We start from the raw sequence: 24,636 nt of genomic DNA, 5'->3' as shown, positions 1-24,636 counted from the left end.
TATAAGAACAACCAGAAGTTTCTCTCCCTACCCTCCCACCTCATGTCGAATCCAGTCCACCACAGCCTGTGTAACTCCAGTTCAATGGGCCTGTCATCCTTGAGCTATCTTTCTCGCATTGACACACCTTGATGGCAGTCAAGCCACCATCTTGCTGGGTCCCGACACCGTGTACCTTTCTTTCCTCTCTTAGCTTAGTTAGGGTGATAGTCACTCCAGGACCATGGAGGAAGGTGTCAAAGTTATCATTGGGCCTAAGAAACGACTCTCCCACCGTTTCCAGGGGCAAATGGAGAGTATTATTGCCTTCAAAAGGTTTTCTTGTTCATCTTCTGCTGCTGTTTGAGTAGGTAATGAAGCCACTGGTAAGCAGATCATTTTCCCAAGGAAGACCTTTTCTGAAGACAAGTGGCCATGGTTTTTTGTTGATACTAATGGGCCACGTACCTTTTAGGTGTCTTAGCATAGAATACAAATGATGTTGTTTATACCCACTTCCTTTTTTTTTTTTCTTGAGGAAGACTCGCCCTGAGCTAACATCTGTGCCAATCTTTCTCTATTTTGTATGTGGGTCGCCACCACAGCGTGGCCACCTGTGAGTGGTGTAGACCCACGCCTGGGAACCAAACCTGGGCTACCGAAGTGGAGCGCTTCAAACTTAACCACTAGGCCACAGGGCCGGCCCCATATACCTACTTCCTTTTTAAAGAGCTAGGTATAGTTTACTCGTGGTAGCTCATGGGCAAGCTAAGACTTTTATACAGAATGCCTGCTGCATTCTCCGCCCATTTTCTTGGCTCAGATGGGTCCTGCCATGGGCTTATTCTCCATGGCCTACATGTCAGCATGGCATCTCCCTCTATGGTTTGGTGCTCAAAGCTTTCAGTTCACGACTTCATCTCTTGGAAGGGGACACCGGAGGCCTCTTTCTCAGCTCTCTTTGTTACTGGTATTTTGCTCCTCACACTCGGCACACTATTTTTTCTGCTCTACCGAAACTCACACCATAAAACGGAGGAGATCTTTATCCGGAGCCCACATCTTTCTCAGATGGAGCTTGGCTTTTAGAAGAACAGAAATGAAGCAGCACAGTTGTGATTGTACTCAGCGACTGTTGTGCCCACTGAAGCAACAGGCCCACTTCTCTGCACATTGACATAGCACATTTGTGTATTTGACTCTTGTTTTGGTGTCTACTCCCCAAATGCTCTCCCGCCATTTTTAGAGTCATGGTCTGGCGCCCTGAGAGGTGAACAATATGTGAGGTTAGAAATTTTCTGTACTTCTTGGAACCTTAACAAGTGTGTGTACTTCATCTTCAAAGGAGAAAAATATACCTTCTATTGGCTCCATATTTTGTGAAAGACTGTTTCCCACACTTCACAGTGAAGTTATATTTTCAATTTCTGGCTGAGAAGGGAAATGTCTGGCCAAGCCTTAGAATTTATCAACCCTGGAATCAACTTGGTGGTGTAATGACTCCATTTGGGATCAGATCAGGTCTGAAGCCCCAGTGGAACCACTATGTCATTTCTTTTCTACTGCCACGAAAAACCTAATAGTATAAGAATAGCAGTAGCATTTTTTGCCCTGGCAGGCGCACCGACTTTATTTCCCCCTGCCCCTAAAATATTCTGCTCCAAGGGCACCAGCAGATCTTCGGGCCTGGAATTTTTCACTGGTTTGATACCATAAAAGTGCCTATGAAGTAACCAGGGTGAGTTTGAGGTTCAAATACAACCCTAAAGATTTCCCCCTTCTTTCTCCCACTCTCCGGATTGAATCAGTTCCAGACATTATTATAATATCATTTTTCAGAGCTCTATAAATAGATGGATTCTCATTTCTCCTCTTAAACTCTGTTTGCTAAATGTTTTGGCCCAAAAGTTCAGTCATTCCATGCAAGCATTAATCAATACAAGAGACATTAGTGGTTACTTGCTCAGATGAGATTTGACATTATTTTTCCTCTGCCTATGGGGAGGGGAGGAGAATGTTGCCTAATAAAGATGAAGAGTCTTTTCTTCTTTTGTATGAAATGCAAATGATGAGGACGTGTGCCATAGACGTTTCTCGAATGTGAGGCTGCTGCTTTTTGTTGAGAAAGAGAGGCAAGACCCTGGAGGATTTTAGAATTTGTAAATATAAAATTATCTGCCTTGGTCTTTAAAAAAATAATAAAAGGGAGAAAGAGTTGGCAGGTTGCCAGATTACTTACATTACAGTAATAGATTTGCTGACCCCTGACTCCTGCTGTAGAGAAATGTATTGAATTTTTCACGATATCGGATGAGGCAGATCTAAAAACCTAGTATACTGAGCACCATTATTTAACTTGAGATTTAACAAAGCCGAAATCTTTTCAAACCAGCAATTTCTTGTATGATGATAATTTAGTGGCTCAGATGCTAATAAATCAAGGTTATAATGCCATTGATTTGTTAATTTTAACTTGGGTTGGTTTTAAGTCGGCTTTATTCAAAAAAAAAAAAAAGGAGGAAAAAAAAATCTTGCTTTTCACAGTGACTGAATTTAATAAGAATCTCTGTGATAGCAAAAGGCTCCCCTACTGTTTCTGCTTTGAGGTGGAAAATGTTGTTCTTGCATTATTCCTAGGGAAAAATAAAATCTCATGCTGCTACAAATCTTCTGCCTATGGAAAGATGTTATTTTTTAATACATGATGGCTTACCTATTTCACATCCATTAATGGCATCGTAAATAAGCATTTTGCTAATCTGAAATGTGAAATCTGGATAGTAATAAAGGCCCGTTTATCTGCCCAGCTTTCAATCCCCAGACTAGATGTAGATCAGGGGGAAAAATCTCTCTGGATTTTCTAATGAATATATTGCTTCTCTTCCCCATTACTTCCACCCACCTAAAACCCAACCCACATTCTTAGAGTTGTAGCCCATTGAAAATATTTCTCCTGTGTAATGAGTTCTTGGTAGCTGGGGTACATTTTTGCTTTTATCTGTACAGTTTAGAAACTGATTAGATCTTTGTTGTACTAAAAATATTTGAGGAATAATCATCTGCAAGGCACAGGCATGTTGCGTTATACTAAATTCTTTCTACAATACACACCTACTCAGCTTCCTGCATTGGGCAATGTTGACCTTACATTGGCTAACCTGTTTTTAATGGTTTCGCGTGTGCGTTAAACGTTTAAATGTTCAGAAACCCATAATAGCTTTCGTCTTCTTGTACTGTAAAAACTTCTAATAATCAGATGATAAGATCATATCCTGTGGGGTAATTGTGTTGTACCACGACAGGATAACTGAAAAAACATTCAGTGAAAATCGCACCGACGGAAATCACTATATGAACAGCGATTGTTTGTGTGCGTGTGAGACCGTGCCCTGTTCTTCAGGGCTTAGCTGGCCATATTTCTACTTGTTTCCTTTTAGCTGCTGCCTTTCTTGTTTTATTTTGGGAGCCTTTTTTCCCCGAGCCACTATAATTATCTTTCAGTGATTTAGAAAGGAAAAAAAAACACTCAATTGACCTTTACACACACACACTCACATACACTCCTTCTGGAAGCCTTAAACAAGCAGGGCTTGTGTTTGGATTCAGTTTTACCTTAGTCATGCCTCTTTCCAGATACAAGAAACATTTAATTCCAGATTTCCTGCTTCTGGCTTTAGGCCTTTGACCAGCAAAGTGAAATGTATTCTTTACTGCTGTCGGCCAGCCAGCTGCTAAGTTGAGTGAAGGGAAGAAAAAAATGAAAGAAAAGAAAAAAAAAGAAATGAAATGGAAATGTTGCCCTGTCTCTTGAACTTGCAAAATTGTATAAGGAAATTAAAGTCTCCTTAACACATATCTAGAGAGCTGGGTTGGCCCAGGACTGTCAGAATCTGAGGTGAGGAGTCCTCAGGGGCCCACCTTGGGTGTCTCTCCCACACAATTCTCTGCTTCCTCTAACCCCCTCCCCACACTCAGAGGTAATGCTGTTATCCTTCTCAGTGAAGAGGGTCCCTCCTGGTGTCGCCATCTTAATTAGAGAATGGAGTTGGGGGGAAGGGTGATACCAACAAATGAACAAATGGTAACCATTCCAATACCCAGACTTCAATGCTCCTTTGGTTCCCATGGCAACCAAACAAAAGTAAAACAAACCTATCTGTCCCAACAATAAAAATGTTTTTATTAAAGTCAATTTAAAATATTTTTTCCAATTTAAAATATTCAGTGCATTTCGCTCCCAGACAAAAATCCCCAACCTGCCCCTGTTGAAGGGATAAAGCCCCTGGCAGAACCACGCAGATAAAAGGAATTGGGGGGAATGTTGGGGACTTTACAGATGAGACGGAATAAATTCAAGTATGAACAAGATTGCTTTTTTCTCTCTTCTTCTGCTTAGTTATGCTTTTTATTATATAAACATTAACTGTAATATTACAGTGGGAAGCAGGTATTTGGCAGCCATATATTATTTTAGTAAGTCTACATAGAGAGAACAGTTTCCAGTTTTAGCAGCTGTAACATGTTTAAACTCAGTTTGTAATGGGATCTGAAGATAACTATTCCCCATGGGCTGTGTTGATCTTCATGGCTGGCCCACTGCCAGATGTAGGGCTCAAAACTATTATTCACGCCTCCTTGCACATACCTTGTCCAAGCATGCTCAGTAAATGAATTTTGTTTCTAATATGCTATAAATTGGGATTTGATTCTCCTGTAATTTACTTGGTATTTTATTAAAGAGTGAAATATTATGAGCACAAATGTCCGCACGTCTATACGCGCAAACCTGAACAGTTGTTTATGTTTAAGTAGTTGAGATCCAAATTGCACCACTAAAAACCAATTTTAGGATAGCTAACAAATATCCAAACCAAAGAAGTTTTTGCCTGGGAGTCTTAGTTTAGAAATAATTAGAGTTCCCAATATTTGAACAGATTTATGTTGTTTATAAGCCAAGTACATTTTCTTCATTGACTCAACTTGTCTTATTTAAAACAAATTATGTTTGCTGTATTAAAGTTCATATTTTTAAGGCTGAGTCTTGTATTAATCCCACAGTGAGTCATTAATCATACCAAATGCATTATAAAAACTTTAATCACTGAAGTTGAAACTGAGATTGTAATGCAATCCATCCCTTTTAATTACATCAGCTATTTTTCCCTTTCAGATCAAGCGCTATGTAGCAAAGGGAAAACAGATTAAAACTAGAGCTGTTTGATGTTTCTCTTTTTAGAGCAATTTTATGTGCTTTGTTTAAAAAGTTACATAATTAAAATGCTTGAATTTTTCAGCCCTCTGATTTTTGTGGCTTGAGTGGTCTGTCTGCCTTCCTTCTCGCTGGGGCCCTCTTTTACTTGGCACCCCAAAACAGAGCCCCTCATAGTGGAGTCACCTACCCCCTTCATAGGAGCTCTGGATAGGACAGCTGTCTCTCAGTCACGCTGTGCTTGCCTCCCATTAACCTCTTTATCTTACGTGTCTAGTCTATATTTTGACATGCTTGAAAATATAAACTTTGGAGACAGGCAGAATTAGGTTCAAATTCCACCTCTAACAAATGGTGTGACTCTCAGGCAAATTATTTAAACTTTTTGGGCCTCAATTGCCTCATCTGTTAAAAAGGAAATAATAACAATAACAGTAATAGTAATACTCCATAATGATGTTGTGGAGGTTACATGAAATACTCTATATAATGTACCTAGGATGTTACCTGGTACATACTAGTACTAGAACATAAGCCTCACGAGGTCAGGGGCTCTGAGTTTTTGTTCACTGCTGAATCTCAGTGCCTAGAACACTGCCTGATACATAGTAGATGCTCAATAAATAATTGTTGACAGAATGATAAAAGATTGGCAGCTATCATTATTGTTGCGATGTTGTTGGGACTTAGTTGAGTTCTGCGGGCAGTGATAATGATGTAACTTTAGATGCTTCCATTGGTATATATAGATTCCTTGCTATATAGATTCACAAAATCAGAAGGGGGTCTTGCAAAGAAGTATATAAGGTACCAGGTACCGGTTTTGACCAGGGAAGTAGATCACTAACCTGTGGAATACATTTCTAAAAATGCACTGGTGTCATTGGAGATGAAGTCATCCAATAAATTGATTGTGTTAAGAAAAGAAAGTAAACTCCCATAGCATCAATGCTACTGGAATTACCTGCCCTGATTGATCATCTCTTCTAATGTCCTTTCAGATTAATCCTACCGTATGAAAGGTTTATTAAAGGAGAGGAAGATAAGCCCCTGCCTCCAATCAAACCTCGGAAACAGGAGAACAGTTCGCAGGAAAATGAGAATAAAACAAAAGTGTCAGGAACCAAACGCATCAAACATGAAATCCCTAAGAGCAAGAAAGAGAAAGAGAATGCCCCAAAGCCCCAGGATGCATCAGAGGTGAGTTGCTCTCCTCCACAGAAATAACCTCTGTGAGACATGTCCTGCCTCAGGGTCTTCTGGAGCGCTCCATCCATAGCCATGTCCCTGCACAGTTGCAATGCTAGCCTAAGAAATCAAATCATCTAAACTTCGTAGTTCCCCAAATAGTGGACCTTTCAGTTCGCTCAGGAGCTGAAATGCAATGCTGGTATTGAATGTGTTAGGCCAAGAATAGGATCTAGAAAGTTGTGAACATCCTGTAGAAAACTGATAGCAAATGTTGACCTTGAGATGGAAGGAGCCAGAGTGTCAGCCAAGGGACTCCAGTATGGAAGACATGGCTTCTGTGTGGTTCTACCTGAGGAGCTGGTGTGACACGCTTTGTGGGAACTAGCAAGGAGGGATGTTGAAATTGATGTGCTGTGTCTCTGCAGGACTGTCCTGAAAACTTTAGAGATTTTGTTTGCCTCCCATAATTAACCTCTGTGCAACAGCCTTAGGTTGAGACCAATTTAGAAACATCTTAAGTACATATTATTTATAGGAGAATTTTGAAATGGTTCCTCTGAAACCATTATTATCTCTCATGGTAACAGGTAGTTTCTGAACCTTTTAAAACAAGCCCCAGCTTCCCACAGCCCCCACTAGCTCTTAGGTAGAAGCCATTACTGTCAGCGTACAGCCAGCCATGGAGGCTGATCTGGGCTCTGTTTCAACATGAATAATAAAAAAGCCTGCTGCCCATAAAAAAAAAATTTAGCAGCCACATTTGGAGACAGCATGTTCTAGGATTCAACCCCAGAGGGAATTTTGGTGCTGATATTAAACACCCCCTAAAAATCAGGTTTATAATGAACACATAAGAGACTCTGTAATTAAACACTGGCTTAAATCACACACACACAACACACACCAGCCTCCTAACTAGAAATTAACTTACCTAACTGACTCCTGTGTAAGAAGATAGTATTAATACAAAGAATAGAGGCTTTTTTTTGTTTTATTTTTGTTTCATAATTATTTTAAGCTCTAGTAATTAAAAAGGGGGGAAAAAGATGATGCAGAGATGTCTAAACATCTGCAAGCTTGCAACATAAATGGCCAAAAGCAAGGAAATTCCAAGTTAAGGCTTACATTCCATTCTTCCTTTATCCTGTTGGCCTGGTGATTTATTATAGAGTTTTGGATCAGTGAGTTCTATTAGATACCATATGTACAGCATTGCCAAAGCACCAGGGGACAAACTGAGGACCAAGAGGCCAGCTGACCTTTGAATGGCTCTACTTTGGGGATAAAGTTTGAAACAGTTGGTTTGTGAGCTGGGGGAGGAATCCTCAGCCCATGCCCTGAGCCCATTAGCTCGGGAAATGACCATTGCCAAGAACAGAGCCTGATACCCTGCAGTCCATAGAAACCCTTAAAGCCTTTAGGTTCCCTATTTCCTGTAGGCCCTGACAGTTCCCTTCAGGGAGCTATAAGTATCTTGAATTTCAAAGTTTATCATGATCAGTTATCTAAACTACTTGGAATCTCACACCCTCTCTAAGGTTGACCTTATAATAAGAATTGCTCCCTACCTCTAACATAGAACCATGTTATTGAGCAGATGTATTTCTTCTCATTGACTGTGTGTTTGGGGTTTTGGGTTTGGGTTTTATTGTTGTCATTGTCGTTTTCATTGTTTATAATTTTTGATGTGTTCAATATGAAGCAGTGAACTCAGTGGAGATAGGAAGGCTTATAAAACCCTTCTGGTCAAACCCACTATCTTCAGGTAATTGGATTGCAAGTTGCATTGTGGGAAGATACCATTTAACATACTAAGGCAGATCATAAATGCCATCCTAGAAAAAGGGTCCTTTACTCTTTTTGCCTAGCTTTCAAAGACCTCCTAACCCTGTTTTACAGCCACAAGCATAGAAGTCCATGTAACTGAAGGCCTAGGTCATAGAAACTTCAGTGGGACTGAGTATCCCCTATAGCCCCACTTCAAACCACAGCCCCATTAGAAACTAACATTTAAATGCAATTTGCCTTTTTTCCTTGCCATACTCATTTTTCTGTATTTTCATGTAGTGCATAAACTCGAGAGACCAATGATGATTGTTAATGTAGAACAAGTAATGATATTTGCACTGGAAAAGGCAGCTATTAGTACAAAAAAAAAAAAATGAAAGATGATAAGCAAAGGCTCTTAGGTATAACACATCCCTAAAAACCAGGATATCTTTAAATAGATTTAAGGAGACATTATCTATGAAATGGGTGTGATTCCTTAAAATTTTTCTTCCTATACATTGCTACACCAGCATCCTCAATTTTACCCCAAAATGCACATGTGATTGACACTTCTTTTCTTAATAAAGAAGAACAAAGTTCAAGGGATGAGATGGAGGGGGAAAAAAAAAAAGACCAGCTCAATACAACTGTTTTGTGACTGTTTGCCACTAAGACATGTCAGGGCAAGAATGACATACGTCCTGAAAGGGCTTGTCAGTCAGCTGGGTCGCAGATGGAAAGTTAAATGGCCTCCTAAGGTCAAAGTTTGCACAGCTACATACTGCAGTGAATGGGTTGAATTGTGCCCACAACTTCTGTCAATATGGACACATAAAGAGCATCCATCTCATTGCCTACAATTTATTTCAATGAACAGAAAGCTGTATTTGTGGTGGTGCTCACTGCCTGAATTTTGACAACTTCATTTTTAGCTTTAATAGAAATGCAGTTGGCTGCAGCCTAAAAGGACTTAAAAGCCCTTCTGTCCCTCAGGTAGACAGGCTGATGTTGCATCTGCATAATTTTTCAATATTTCAGCCTTATCTGCATGTCATATGGCACCGAGTGGAAATTATTAACACTTAACGCATTGGTAATTTTCATGCTTCACGTTGAACACATTAGGACGGGATTTGCCGTCTCAAAGAAAGGCGAGGAGTTACAGTAAGTTTGTTGTTGACATGGGTTTGGTTGGATTTTTAAAAGGGAGATGCTTAAAAAAATCTTTCTCCAAATGTCATAAAGTACAACATGTAATTTAAAACCCATTTGGATAATTGACTGATTTGACAAGAAGACAACCTCCGAATTAAACTACATATTAGAATCAAGGAGTGATACGATTGTATACTATCAGTAGGTAACACTTTGCTATTTTGATAGGTGTCTCATATGGGACCAAACTGAATATGCATATTTCCCCTAATGTTTCTGTAATTTAGATTTCTTTGTTTAGAGCCGTGATTGGGGAGTAATAAAGCTTTACAGAAACTCCATGAGCTGATTGACAAGCCTGTTTTCAAGAAAAACTGCTGTGTGTGATATTTTATTTCATAGCAAAATGTGTCAATGCATTTGGCTTCCTTCTGACTTGTCTTCTGAAATATTTTTTCAGGTTTCATCAGAGCAAGAGAAGGAACAAGAGACTTTAAACCAGAAGAGCATCACTGAGCCTCTCCCAGCAGCAGACATGAAGAAAAAAATGGAAGGGTACCAGGATTTTGCAGCCAGGCCCCTGGCATCTAGAGCAGACCCAGAAAAGGACAACAAAACAGATCAAGGTGCCAACAATGAGAAGGCGGCAGAGGAGGCGGGAGAGAAGGGGCCTGCTCCTCCACTCTCGGGTGCCCCTCCGGCCCCTGAAAGGGATCCAGCCCTGATCCCCGGGGCTGGCAAACCATCACTTACCTCTCCCAGTGCTCTTGTGGACTCAAAACAAGAACCTAAGCCCTGCTGTTTTACAGAGAGCCCTGAAAATGAACTCCAAGAAGCATCCTTCCCCAGCTTCCCTACCACGCAGCCACTGCTGGCAAACCAGAGTGAGATGGAGGAGGACAAACTGCCAGCCATGGCGGATTACATCGCCAACTGCACCGTGAAGGTGGACCAGCTGGGCAGTGATGACATCCACAATGCACTAAAACAGACCCCGAAGGTCCTAGTTGTCCAGTCATTTGACATGTTCAAAGACAAAGACCTGACTGGGCCCATGAATGAGAACCATGGACTTAATTACACCCCCCTGCTCTACTCAAGGGGCAACCCAGGCATCATGTCCCCGCTGGCCAAGAAAAAACTTTTGTCCCAAGTGAGTGGGGCCAGCCTCTCCAGCAGCTACCCCTATGGCTCCCCACCTCCCTTGATCAGCAAAAAGAAACTAATTGCGAGGGACGACCTGTGTTCGGGTTTGTCCCAGGCCCACCATGGCCAAAGCACTGACCACATGGCGGTCAGCCGGCCGTCAGTGATTCAGCACGTCCAGAGTTTCCGAAGCAAGCCCTCCGAGGAGAGAAAGAGCATCAATGACATTTTTAAGCATGAGAAACTGAGTCGATCAGATCCCCACCGCTGCAGCTTCTCCAAGCATCACCTTAGCCCCCTTGCTGAGTCCTATGTCCTGAAGCAAGAAATTCAGGAGGGCAAGGAGAAACTATTAGAGAAAAGGGCACTCCCCCACTCCCACATGCCCAGCTTCCTGGCCGATTTCTACTCGTCCCCTCATCTCCACAGCCTCTATAGACACACTGAACACCATCTTCATAATGAACAGACATCCAAGTACCCTTGCAGGGACATATACAGGGAATCGGAAAACAGTTCTTTTCCTTCCCACAAACACCAAGAGAAGCTCCATGTAAATTATCTTGCGTCTCTACATCTGCCAGACAAGAAATCAGCTGCAGCAGAAGCCCCCACCGATGATCAGCCAACAGATCTGAGCCTTCCCAAGAACCCACACAAACCCACTGGCAAGGTCCTGGGCCTGGCCCACTCGGCCCCAGGACCCCAGGAAAGCAAAGGCATCTCCCAGTTCCAGGTCATAAGCAGCCAGAGTCGAGACTGTCACCCCAAAGCCTGTCGAGTGTCGCCCATGACCATGTCAGCCCCTAAAAAATACCCTGAATCGTTTTCAAGATCAGGAAAACCTCACCATGTGAGACTGGAGAATTTCAGGAAGATGGAAGGCATGGTCCACCCTATCCTGCACCGGAAAATGAGCCCTCAGAACATTGGTGCAGCGCGTCCAATAAAGCGCAGCCTGGAGGATTTGGACCTTGTGATCGCCGGGAAAAAGGCCCGGGCAGTGTCTCCCATGGACGCATCCAAGGAGGTCTCTGGGAAGGAGAAGGCCTCTGAGCAGGAGAGTGAAGGCAGCAAGGCAGCGCATGGTGGGCATTCTGGGGGCGCGTCGGAAGGCCACAAGCTTCCTCTCTCCTCCCCTATCTTCCCAGGTTTGTATTCTGGGAGTCTGTGTAACTCGGGCCTCAACTCCCGGCTCCCCGCTGGGTATTCTCATTCTCTGCAGTACTTGAAAAACCAGACTGTGCTTTCTCCACTCATGCAGCCTCTGGCTTTCCATTCGCTTGTGATGCAAAGAGGAATTTTTACATCGCCAACAAATTCTCAGCAGCTGTACAGACACTTGGCTGCCGCCACACCTGTAGGAAGTTCGTATGGGGACCTTTTGCACAACAGCATTTACCCTTTAGCTGCTATAAATCCTCAAGCTGCCTTTCCATCTTCCCAGCTGTCATCCGTACACCCCAGTACAAAACTGTAAGCCCAGCTCCACTCAGCATCCCAAACGGCGTGGCTAACGGAGCTTCACTCCCGACCCTGGGGGTGATGGCTTGTAGAATTAGAAGTCAGTATTTCTTCTAATCTAGGGGTGAGATCAGCCCCCCCCGAAGAGGCCGAGAGGGGAGGTGAACATACCTGATTTTTCTAGGATGACTCCAGCCTTGGCTGGTCAGTCTTGAGCCCCTTCCAACACAGATGCCCTCACACCCCAGTTTGTTCACTTTGCACGGGGGTCTTGTGAAGGGATTTATGTGTATCCAGGAAGCACTTAGAGGACCCCACCCGAGTTCTGATGGTCAGGAAACAATCTGGGCAGAAAAAGGGGCAGGCATTTCAAAGAAGGGGCAAGGAAGACTGGCAGACATATGCCAAGGGATGCCCCTCTTTTCATAAAACTCTCCAAGGTTCAATCAATGCAATGTATAGTGAAACTTCAATAGATCTTTCATTTTGACACTATTAAACAATCCAGAGAAGTAAACACTGTTAAATCGACTGTATATATTTGCTTCGTAAAACTACCCGTGTCACTGTTTGCTCATCTAATTTATATACAGGTAGTTCCATTCTCTCCTGGTTCCTTCTTGTCCTTTTTTTTTCTTAATTAAACAGTATCGCTTTTGTTTGCAGGTCTTTTGTTTTTGTTTTGTTTTATTTTGTTTTGTTTTGTTTCAAAGGCTGACTCACTGTCCAAGTTGTCGACGCGTGTTTGTAATTTTTCCACATCTTATCATTTTGAGCAGCTTTGGGTGGTCAAGTTATTGTTTACAAATTGAAGCAACTGATTCTAGTGGAACAAATGAAAAAGAAACAGTTGAGCACACAATAGTGCAAAGAACGTTCCTTTGCAGATCCGCAACTTAAGGATTTTGTTCCTCATAAATGGCATAGTTGGAAGAGCTTATACACTGCTTACCCGGCCAAATGCTTTGCTTTGAAGTATTGGGTTACGTGAAAATATCAAGCATTGTACTTACCTTATCTAGGCTGTGAAACTGTCCTACATACCAGAGGAATCGTAAAAACAAAAACCTCACTGGCAGCAAGCTGCTGAATAACAAGAGTCTAGAGGACATATTTGTGGGCTGCACAGATATTTTAGGAATTTCAGAAATTAGAACAGGAGCCAAAATGATTTACATTGGTGTTGGCACTAATCCCTTTAAACAGTCTGGGAAAGGGGGCTGGGAAGAGGATGGCACTCGACTATCCAGAAAAAATAGGCAGCAGGAGACCCCGGCACCAGACACCTTCCCTGTGCTGTGGTCTTTTGAGTAATAGGTAGTCACATGGCCTTCATCAAGTTGGTTTCTTATTGTTCCCAAGAAGAACCTCCCAGGCCACATCTTTGGGGAAAGTTGGCATACTGGATTGCCCATTTCAAAAGAAAGTCATCCTCTTTGGGTTTACGGGGCGTGAGTTTTGTGTGTGTGCACGCACATATGGTGGTTTGTGTCGTGTTGTTAACCACCTGGCAATACAGCCCACTTTATGATTTCTTTTATTGTTGGAAAGAAGTGGTCAACCTGTTCAAGCAGTCAAAAGATGTGGAGAATGTATATTGTCATTCTTGCCACTGTATTCCATTTGCTGCCGAGATGTAACATCAAGGTGGATGCGTTTTCTAAGTGTGTTAAAAATCGATCGATACAGAGAGCGGATTTTCTTTCCAAGTCCCATCCCTGCTGATAAGACTGCTTTGATGAACTCCCCAGCCAACCCTCCCCTCCCCCAACACTACCAGTAGACATTAGAACCATAGTTAACCAAGTCTTTTACCTCTGAGATATTTAATTCTATGAAAATTGATGACAATTTTCAACTTCTAAATAGGTAACTCGACTGCAAAATAATCAAAACTGGTAAACAATGAAACTGCGGCTCTTAAACAAAGCCATGCATGCCGTGCATTTGTTTTGAAATGTCTCCATGATACGAAGCCAAATATTCAATGTAACATACTTAATATCCAAAGGTGGAAACAAAAGAATGTAGAGATCTAGTGTTAAGAGTTCCATTTGCTTCAATTAATTATTATTTACCTTCCTGTGGAATAATATATATATATATTTAATAGAACCATAGATAGACTAGTAGAATTTAGATTATAAATGTGTGAGTGCAGATTATCCTGCTATTGCACAAGATAGAAGAGGGGAAAAAAAAATCTCAATTCCAGCTGGCGAAATGCTAGCCAGGACGCATATGAGAAAGTTGCACTAGATTGAATGGTCCCAGAATCAGAGGCCATGGAAGAAAAAGGAAACTCCAGTGGTTCTGCAGCAGACGTGGGCTAGATCATACGTGGTTTCTATGAGTTCGTTTCTCAAAGAAAATGGGCGCTGTCGGTCCCTAGTGGAGCTCACCTATCCATTTGGAATATGGGCCATTTGTTTTCCCCACTGCAGTGATTTCAGTCTGGTTTCATCATGCTGGAATTCGATCACACCATTTTCAAACAATGTTAACATAGTCCAGCTTTTGTTTTTCTCATCTCTTTCGAGAGGAGACTCACTGTTTCTGTCTGAGGAAGCTCATACCCTCGGCAAAACATCAGGACAAATAAAGAGAAATGGGGGTATACATTCCCAGCAGCAGCAGTGTGTTATTTGTTTTAAAACTCCGAACAGAGATCTTGGAAATCTTTCAAAAAGACCATTGAATTCTTCATTGGCTGAGAACTACATTTTAAAAAGTCTTAAATAGGGCTTTGTTTGCATTGTTTGAGTTCAAGGGGCCTTGTTATTGAATGGAATTGCACAAGCCTTTCTTTGTGCAATCAAACCATTGTTATTGGTAGTTCTGTAAAGGAAACTGTGGAATCTAATTGGCAATGGAGTCATAAATCTATTTACTGAGTGTGGCTTCCAAGAAATGTTGCAATTCAAAATGCACTAAGTCCGTGATTTACTGGAGATTTGGAGAGATTCTAAATAATATTTTTTAAAAACCTTTCCTTGCAACTTCTGGTTTAACTTTTGGCAACTCAACATAAAAAAAAGAAAAACAGCCCAACTGAGTTTCAGAATTAAGTATTCTCCTAGTAAGTGATTCGAACTTGTAATATTTGCCGCAGGACTGACTTATTTATTTACTAGCTAGAAGCTCTTAAGTTCACTTGTTTATCAGGGCATATACAGAAGGGTTTGTTAAAACTCCATGTTGACTTTACAACTTTCTGACCTGGTGCATGAATTCTCAAGTACTGTATTTCACTGTGTTGGTGTGTCTGATGGAAATTTCGAGGTGATCCCACAAAAATATTTTATGTAGTGTGCCTTCAAAGAGAACCATTTATTTCTCTTCACTTGTCCCACAAAGTCACATTTGGTGGTGGTCAGCCAAGTCCCATCTGGTCCAGTTTTACTCTTGTCCCAATTTTAAAAAGAAACGGGAACAAGTTTGCCCTGGTGAGACCTACACCATTGCAATGGTTATCTTGAGCACTTACAGTGTTGGCTGTTGATGTATTTGATATTCTGCTTGTCTCCCCATGGTTGAAATATGTCTCAAGAATAGCAGCATAATCTCTTGGCTGTTTATACTTTTTTAAACTTTCCTGTGTTGTAAATATTGTATACTTTTGGTGATTCCAGCTATGTAACCTCTATGCTCTGTAAGGTGATTATTTGTATATAGCAACATGGCCCAGTGATATTATACAGTTTCCCAATGGAGAGGTTATTGAGTAACCTTTGCATTAGTTTAAACACTACCAGAAGAATGCTGAGCCAAGTATAAACACTCAATTTTGTATGTTTTCCAAATTGTACTTATTACTGCTTTTGATACTGTATTACGTGCCAATAGTTTCCCAATCACATAGCAGGCAAGAGATATTTTGTACTTTTTGATCCACTGTAATATTTAATAAAAAATGTTACTATCTGTTTCCTTTTGGGTGTGAGTAATCTGTCACTTCTTCCTGAGGGGCCCTGTGGCCTCACCAGAGTACTTTCCACCCCACTGTCTTGAAATTGGATAAAAGCAATAATGATGATGATGATGATGATGATGATGATGATGTCTGTAGTTTGGAGAACCTACTGGGTGCCCAGTTGGCATACAGTTATCTTTAATCTTCACAACTCCATAGTAAATATGGTTATGCCCATTTTACTGATGAGAAAACTAAAGAGCTAAATCAACTTGCCCAAGATCACCTGACTAACAAATTGTCAGAGTCAGGATTTGAACCCAGGGATCTTAAGTCTATGACTTCCTTTGCATATGAGACTCCTCTCCTGGCAGATGATAACAAAAGTCACTATTTATTTATTCAGTCAACAAAGATTTACCCATGTCTCCCTTGCCAGGCATAGTGTTAGAAGCTGGGAATACAATGGTGAGTAAAGATAAATATTGTCTCTGTAATAAATATTGTCTGTGTCTCTTATAAAGCTTATGGGAAAGAGTTAATCAAATAGTCACCTGTATAAATACAAAACCTCCACCCGACCTAGTTCTGGGGAAAGGAGTGTGGTGACTAAAGTGCTACATAAAGAGGAAGTGGTGGCTAAACCTATTCACGAAGGATGAGGTGACCAGGTGAGAGGGAATTGGGAGAAGAATCCAAGCACAGGGTAACACATGTGCAAAGACCTCGAGGCAGGAACAAGTTTGGCTTATTACAAGAATTGAAAAAATGCCTGTGTGACAGAAGCATAATTATAAGGCCCAAGGAATCAGGTTGAGGGGAGGTTAGAAAGGATGGCAGTGGCAGCCGGGTGGGTCCTAATAGACCAGCTTGAGCATTTTGGTCTTTACCCTAAGCAGGAAGAGGTTTAAGCAGGGAAGTGACATTTCAGATTTGTCTTTTTCAATGTCATTCTTGGCTGCTGTGTGAAGGCAGATTGAGAGCTATCTAATACCAACATGGTGGTCATGTCAATTGGGGTGGTGGAATGGGAAAGTGGACACATTTCAGAGGTACCTAGAAGGAAGTATGAACAGACTTGGTGGTGGATTAAATGGAACACTCGATAGATATTCAGGAAGGGTTGAAAAGCTAGGAAAATAGCATATTCTGACGTCTGGTAATGATGGACCAAGATTGCTGATCTTTTGTTCCCTTAATCCTCTGCCTCCAGGCTTCCCCCCTGGTTTTGCTCAGCTTATTATTAGTTGAAATGAAGCATTCATGAAGCAGCACCCTGCACGCTCCCTTCTTAATGGGTCCCAGAGATTGGGGCCGAGGAGAGGGTGGACAGACTGGTGGGTGTCCGGGTTTACAACCCACACACCTGGTCAGGATGGACATTGAATAGCTGGAGAGAGTCAGCTACGATCAAGCATGTCGCCACAACTCTAGGGAAAAACTCCATTTTGCTAAAAGACACAAGACCCTTTTTCTTATCTAAGGACCCTGCCCACCCTTCAGGCCAGCAGGAGTCAAGCAACATAGGGGCCTCACCCTCACCAAAGGGTTAACGCTTTGGTAATCCAAACACGCCAAACACAGGAAGGACCCCCCCCCCCCAGCCCCCTGGTCTCCTCGCCCTCATTTTGATTCATGTGTATTTCACCATATCATGTGACTTGCTATGAGTACATCAAAAGAATGTTCTTCCATCTATGACACATTCAGCATTTATAGATCTGATACTTGAATCATACACAACAGGAAACATCATGATAAGTTATCTATTTTTACCAGGCCTGGCTGGCAAATACTGTTGGGAAGGAGGGTGCTTTTGCTAAAGATGTCACTCATAGTGCAAAAGCAATGAAAATGCCCAATGATTTATTCTAGGAAAGTGGCCAAAGTTGACAAATGTTTTACAGCTGATAATGACCAGGAAATGGGTGATTATTTACATCAACAAGTATGTAAGTGGCAGAAGGTGGGAGTGGGGTGGGAGGTGACCTCTGGCCACGAATAATGTGAAAGAAAGCATAGCCTTCAAGATTGACCTAGGGATTACAGTAAATCACATTAATTTGGGATTCTCTAATTCAAAATTCCTGAATTTTGGAGTCTCCAGGCTAATTCCTGGGATAAATAACATTCAAAAGCATTTCTTTAACCTGCTTAAAAGAACAAATAATTATTTTTAATCATTCTAGCTATAGCCCAAGGCATTCAGCCAGCCTAGTAAAGACAAGGTGATCCGTTCCCTGAGGCACCAGTATAAGAACTACTACTATAATTATTGTTGAAATTCCCTCTAGAACAGAGATGTCCAATGGAACGTCCTGGGATGGTGGAAATGTTCTGTAATTCAGAGTTCTCCAATACTGTAACTACGAGTCCATGTGCGTACTGAGCCCTTGAAATGTGCGTAGTGTGATGTAGGAATGCAGTCTTTAGTTCTATTTAATTTTATTCATTCAAATTTAAATAGCCACATGTAGCTAGTCTTTACTATATTGGACAGCACAGCTCTAGAAGACACAATTGGCCATGTGCACATATGGATAGACTCAATTACAGATCGGATAATATCTGCATATAAACTTTAACAGAAACACTAAAGCAGGCAATATTGTGTCTCTTCGCGGCAAAACTTCGTCAATCAATTAGGGGTGGCAATAGATTTAATATTTTTTCACTTAGGATTTACACATCATAGGCATTTAAATACTTACTGATGAACAAATAAATTGAGAGAGCATTAAGAAAAAAGTCTACCATTATAGCATCTTGTAACCCAGTCCCACTTTTTATGTTAAATCTGACTGTGTGAGGCTTGACTGCAGCTTCCAGAAAGTCTGTGAAATGTTAGTGTGGCCACATTCAAACCACACTGCTTCACTCCATGGTAATTCAATATTTATCTCTGGAGACTGGGAGAATATTCAGCATGAGGGAGATGACCAGGTGGGGAGAGGAGGACCCAGAGACCAAGTGTGGAGGAATCTACAACAAATATATTTTTGGTGTCCTGGTCCTTGTACTTCAAATCTGGGTATGTCACTTTATTTATCCTTTACACATAATGATAGCAACAGCAACAACTAGTGATATAGAAGGACAACTCTGTAGGTGCCAGACACTGCTTTAAATAGTGTTTTGGTATTAATTCATTTGATGCTCATAGCATCCCATGATGTAGATACTATATTTATTCCTACTTTATAGTTGAGGAAAACAAGGCAAATAATCGGGCTTTTGAGGACCAGTCAAAAGGAGCTGTACCTGCTCTATAGTATCAGAAGATTCTTTCCTGAAGTTCATTCTTATTGTGTGCATCTCCTCTCCCTCTTTGTCGCCCACTCTGACCCGGAAAATTCAGGTGATCAGCCAAAAACAGCATCAGAACACCCTAAAGTTGTCTGTAAGTTAATGAGGCAAAAAAGAAAGAAGATACCAAGAAATAGTATTAGGGGGCCGGCCCAGTGGCGTAGTGGTTAAGTTCATGCGCTCCACTTTGGCAGCCCGGGGTTCACAGGTTTGGATCCTGGAGGCGGACCTACGTACTGCTCATCAAGCCATGCTGTGGCAGCATCCCACATATAAAATAGAGGAGGATGGGCACGGATGTTAGCCCAGAACCAATCTTCCTCAGCAAAGAGAGGAAAGATTGGCAATACACGTTAGCTCAGGGCCAATCTTCCTCACCAAAAAAAAAAAAAAAGAAATAGTATTAGGAAGGAAAAACTAATGCAATAAAGACTTTTTAAATTATTTGAGAATAGCATTGACTGTAAGCCTATAAATTGGAAAACTTAGATGAAAGAAGCTATTTTCTATAAAAATGGAAATTAACAAAATTTTCCTAAGAAGAAATACTAAAACTCAGGTAATGATTAAAATTTGATCAGGAGTCAAATAGTTTCCCACAAAAACGCACCAGGCCCAGATGGTTTCAAGACTGTGTCAGAGAACTGAGAAAGAGGAAAAGCTATCTATCTAATTCTTTTTACAAATTTATTTTGACGTTATTACCAAAACTCAAAAAAGATAGTGAAAGAAAGAAAAAAATAAAGACCAATCTCACTTATAAATCAGATACAGAAACCGTAAGTAAAATATGATAAAATTATAAAAGTTTATATGTATGCACATACATATACACACACACATAAATATGTGTATAAATGCATACACAATATACTAAAGTAACATACATATTTGAAATGTGTTAAAACGAATATTACATCAGGACAAAGAAGAGTTTATCCTAGAAATATAAGGATGGTGAAACATTAGAAGTTCTATTAATGAAATAACATGTTACAGCCATCTGGAAAAAAATTAAGTTAGATCCATACCCCAGGCAATACATAGGTGAATTTCAAAGAAGAAAATATGGGAGAACTGTTTTATAACCCTGGCATGGGAAAAGCCATTCTAACTATGATTCAAAATTTAGAAACTATAAAATATTGTTTATCTACATAAAAATTAAATCTCTATATGCAAAAAATAAGCAAATTCAAAATGCAAATTTTACTTTGGTAGTAAATATTTGCAATTCTTATCACAAAAAGCTTATTTCTCTAATATATAAAGAGCACCTACAAATTAGGAAGAAAATGGGCAAATGACAGTAAAATGTACAAATTTTAAGTGTCCAGTTCAATGAATTTTGACAAATATGTACAGTCATGTGACCATGACCAAGAACAAAATGTAGTACATCTCCATTTTGGCAGAACATTTCTTCATGACACTTTCCAGTTAATTGACCTAGCCTAACCCAGTTGGCAATCACTATTCTGATTTCAATCATCAGAGGTTTGTTTTACCTGCTTTTAGCTCTCTTAAAAATTGGAAACACAAAGATACTTACCATTACATCACTGCTTTTATTTAACATAGTACTGTAAGTCCTTTGCAGTGTAACATGACAAGGAAAGGAAATAAATGGCATAAGGTTTGGAAAGGAAGAAATAAAATTGATATTTTTCATAAACAATATGATTATTTATCCAGCAAATCCAACAGAATTTTCAGATACAGTATTATAATGAATGAGAGAGCTCGGCACATTTGCTGGATATAAGATTAAAATACCCAAGTCCATAACATTTGTATCTCCCAGCAACAATCGAACAGATACTTTAAAAAAATTTCCATTCACAATAGCAAAAAAACCAAAAGGTACCTAGGAATAAATCTAATAAAATAATTTGGAAAGCAATTTGGCAAAATCCAGTAAAGTTGGAGACGTGCTTATTCTAAACTCAGCAGGAACACTTCGAGGTATTTGTGAGAACCCTCACACTTGTGTTAGAAAGAGTAAGTAAGGGATGTTTGTTGCAGCATTGATTCTCATCACACACAGAGAAACACACAACACAAAACAACATCAAAGTTCATCCATGAAGAATGGACAAATAAGTAAATGGAATATATACAGTAGTTAACATGAATATTTTAAATACCTATTAATCAGTGTAAAGAAGCAATCAAAAACTCGATGTTGGGGGGCCAGCCCAGTGGCCTAGTGGTTAAGTTCGGCGCACTCTGCTTCGGCACCCTGGGTTCAGTTCCCGGGTGTGGCATACACCACTCATCAGCAGCCTTGCTGTGGTGGCGACCCACAAACAAAATAGAGGAAGATTGGCAACAGATGTTAGGGTGAATTTTCCTCAGCAAAAAAACAAAAAAAACAACTCAATGTTGAGTGAAAAAAACGTGTTGCAAAAGGGTTCACACAGTATGGTAAGAATTATAAACTAATAGGGTAATATCATTAATGGATATATTTAATGAATATATAAACACATAAACAGCAACACATCAACATCAGGTTATTTACAGGAGGGAGGAAGGAGAATCTGATGCGGGAGGAGGCAGCCTTTTACTGTCTGTAAGACTTATTTCTTTTGAAATTTGGAGCAAAGTGGCAAAATGTTAATATTTATTGAATTTGGGTGGAAAGAATGTGGTGATATAACATATTTTCATATATTTGAAATAGTTCCTACTTTATAAAATAAACTAATTGACATGTAATGCTGCACATGGAGTAAAGACACACGGGCTTGTAGCCTCCGAGCCTCAGTTAACTCATCCGTAAATTGGAGATAATAACCCCTGCCTGATTTCCTCTCAGTGTTGTTGTCAGGATATGAAAACATTTAATAAGCAGTGCAGTTCCATGCAGCTAACATTATTATCATTGCTGATGTTTAGGACTGCTGCACCGCACAAGTCCCCTGGTCGCCGTTCCCGTGGAATGTATCAGTGCGTTAGCCCCTTGCTAAGAAGCTCCAATGCCTTAGCCTGTGTAATCCTCACAACAACCTGGAGAGACAGGTACTGCGCTATTACCACCCCCATTTCACCGGCAGAGGCAGGCATAGAAAGGAGAAGTGCATGACCCAAGGGTCACGGGGAAGCGAGTAGTGGAAGAGACGAGGTTTGATTCAGGTCCGTCTCATTCTGAAACCTCTGCTCTTGATCACTAGGGGGCAATTTCCCAGCCCATCATGTCAGTGTTCACACAAAGATGCCTCCCAACACTCTAACCTGTGTTATCAAGACTCCTGCCTACCTCCTGCCTTCCTACTTGCCTCCCACCCACCTTCAGGGCAGGTGGAACTTTTTCCTGGTTACCTAATGCAGAGAAGGGCTTGGTTCCTGGAATCGTATTAGAAGGGCTCAGGTCCCCAAGAGCACATCATTCTGCTCCTTAGCCCCGCCCCTCAGTGCTCCCCAGCTCCGGGCCTCAACAGTCTGGCCTTTTGCCTCAAAGCCAAGTGAGGCTGGGAAGCAGTTACTACAGTGGTGCCCACTGACTGAAGAGGAGTTCCTCTCTGCTTTTCCTTTGGAGCAAAATTTTGCAGATTTCAAGAACATGATGGGAACGACTTCCAATTTAGTCTTCTAATCCACGTGTGGGCAGGATGCTGCTGTGCATGGAGCAGCAAACAGGCCTGCCCAGAGTGGGAGGATCAGAACAGGGGAGGTGTGGGTCTCCAAACTTTCTCCTGAGAAACTGAGGCTACAAAGTAATGGGACTAGTTTCCATGAGCTAGGAGGGATCACTTACAATTCCTCCTCCAAATGTGTGTGTGTAGCACATGTACTGTGCTAAGTGCTCCCCGTACATAATGTCCTTAAAAAAACCCTCTGGGGTTATGTTATTATACCTTCTTTACAGATGTGGAAACTGAAGCTCAGAGAGGTTAAACAACTTGTCAAAAGTCATCTAGAGCATTTATGGCGAAGCTGTAATTCAAACCCAGACCTTCTAGCTCTAAGTGCACGTCTCAGTCCATCCTGTCTTCTGTTTCTTAGAGGTCCCAGGAGGGATAATGTTTTCTTTGTACCGTAGAAAAACATCTTATTGACTCTTTAATCCTTGAGCACTGGGGTCCTGCCCAAGATCCCTAATTTTTAACATAATGTCTAATTCCTGAAAGTTGCTCCATCCACACGTGTAAACCAAGTTATAGTCAGGAAGTAAGTCAAACTTCCTTTAATTTGGGGAATTCTACACGGGAACCAAAGGGCAGATTATGTTTGCAGGCAATGGTCTTCACCAGATTTGGCATCTTCTTAATTCAGGAAGCAGCTCAGGTTTGAGTATATCAGTGTTGGGGAATGAAAAATGAACTTTTTTGAAGGCTCTGATTTAGTGACCTTGTAATAATAATGTCTGTTAATCCTTTATTGCCATATGAGCAAGGCACTGAGTTCTTCAGACGTATTATTTCATTTTTGCATTAAAGCTCCTTCTAGATGAGGAGAGTGGGGCTTAGAAAAAGTAAGCAATTTGCCCATAGTCACCCAACTAGTAAGTGTCAGCGTTAATTGTGAACACAGGATGTCTGGCTCCAGCGTCCGAGAGCCCAGCCTCTACCTTGAACTGAAACAGCAAGAATTCACCCCTCGGGATTTGCACCTTCGCTGCCAGGCTCTTGGCGTGAGTGAGTGTGAGGCCTGCACGTGCCATGTCAGGCTCTCTCCATCTGGCCTCTTGGTGACTGCTTTTTTTCAGCTTCTCGGGGTGTATCACCCAAACTTTGGGAAGTTTATCTTTGGGAAGTTCATTTGTCACTCATCAAATATTCTTGCCATATTGCCACACACACAGTCTGTGGCATGTTTGTGCTGGGCTGTTTCCTCTGCCCATCCGAAGCCCACCCAGACATTCCTAACTTTTCATCACAGCCTTGGCCCCTGGGTCCTGCCTCCTGTGGGTGGCATGGAGGAGCCCACAGAAAAGTGAGAATGATAAGTTTCCTCCACCCCTCTCAAAACAGGATATGCTGGTCCCCACAGCAAACATTTTGGAAAAAAATTCTCATCTGTAATATAACTTCATTGGGAAGCTAAATCATCGTTAATCTTTTAAGGTAAAGATGAAGAGTTTAAATCTCTAGCAGTTCACAAAGGATTGGAGAAACCATGGCCATCTCCTGTTGTGCTAATTTGCTCCATTGTTAGAACACAAAATTATTTTTCTATTGAAAATAACAGATGTATTATGTAAATAGAAGGCAAAATTCTTCTGAGTTTTAAGATAAAACCAAAGATACCAAAAAAATGCCAAATTTGCAGCTGGCTACTTCAGGTCGCAATCCCACAAATACTCATTGGGCACCTCCAGTGTCCAGGCACAGGGCAGGCTCCTGATTACAGCACTGAGTAAGGCAGCACCTTTCTGCTGCTTCTGGAGCTTGAAGTCTAGCAAGGAAAACAGATATGAAAGTGGTACTTCTAAGTGGGTTGAGTGTTACAAAAGAGAACAGACAAAGAGCTGTAGGAGCACAGAGTCAGGGAATGGTAA

The 24,636-nt window shown here is 41.2% G+C and overlaps 1 protein-coding gene across 2 annotated transcripts in view; it reads left to right on the top strand.

Annotated features, from left to right (window-relative positions):
• Window positions 1-15,840, top strand: part of ARID5B (AT-rich interaction domain 5B) — a 174,320-nt gene extending 158,480 nt beyond the window's left edge. For both annotated transcript variants that reach the window (XM_058543375.1, XM_058543377.1), the window contains 2 exons: window positions 6,190-6,388; window positions 9,765-15,840. In XM_058543375.1, coding sequence (XP_058399358.1) covers window positions 6,190-6,388; window positions 9,765-11,930 — 2,365 coding nt within the window. In that variant the 3' untranslated portion in view covers window positions 11,931-15,840. The remainder of the gene's footprint in view (window positions 1-6,189; window positions 6,389-9,764) is intronic.
• The last annotated feature ends 8,796 nt before the right edge of the window (window positions 15,841-24,636 follow it).

Source organism: Diceros bicornis, chromosome 6 (genome assembly GCF_020826845.1).
Source record: "Diceros bicornis minor isolate mBicDic1 chromosome 6, mDicBic1.mat.cur, whole genome shotgun sequence".
NCBI lineage: Eukaryota > Metazoa > Chordata > Mammalia > Perissodactyla > Rhinocerotidae > Diceros > Diceros bicornis.
This window is presented reverse-complemented; position numbering and strand designations above follow the sequence as displayed.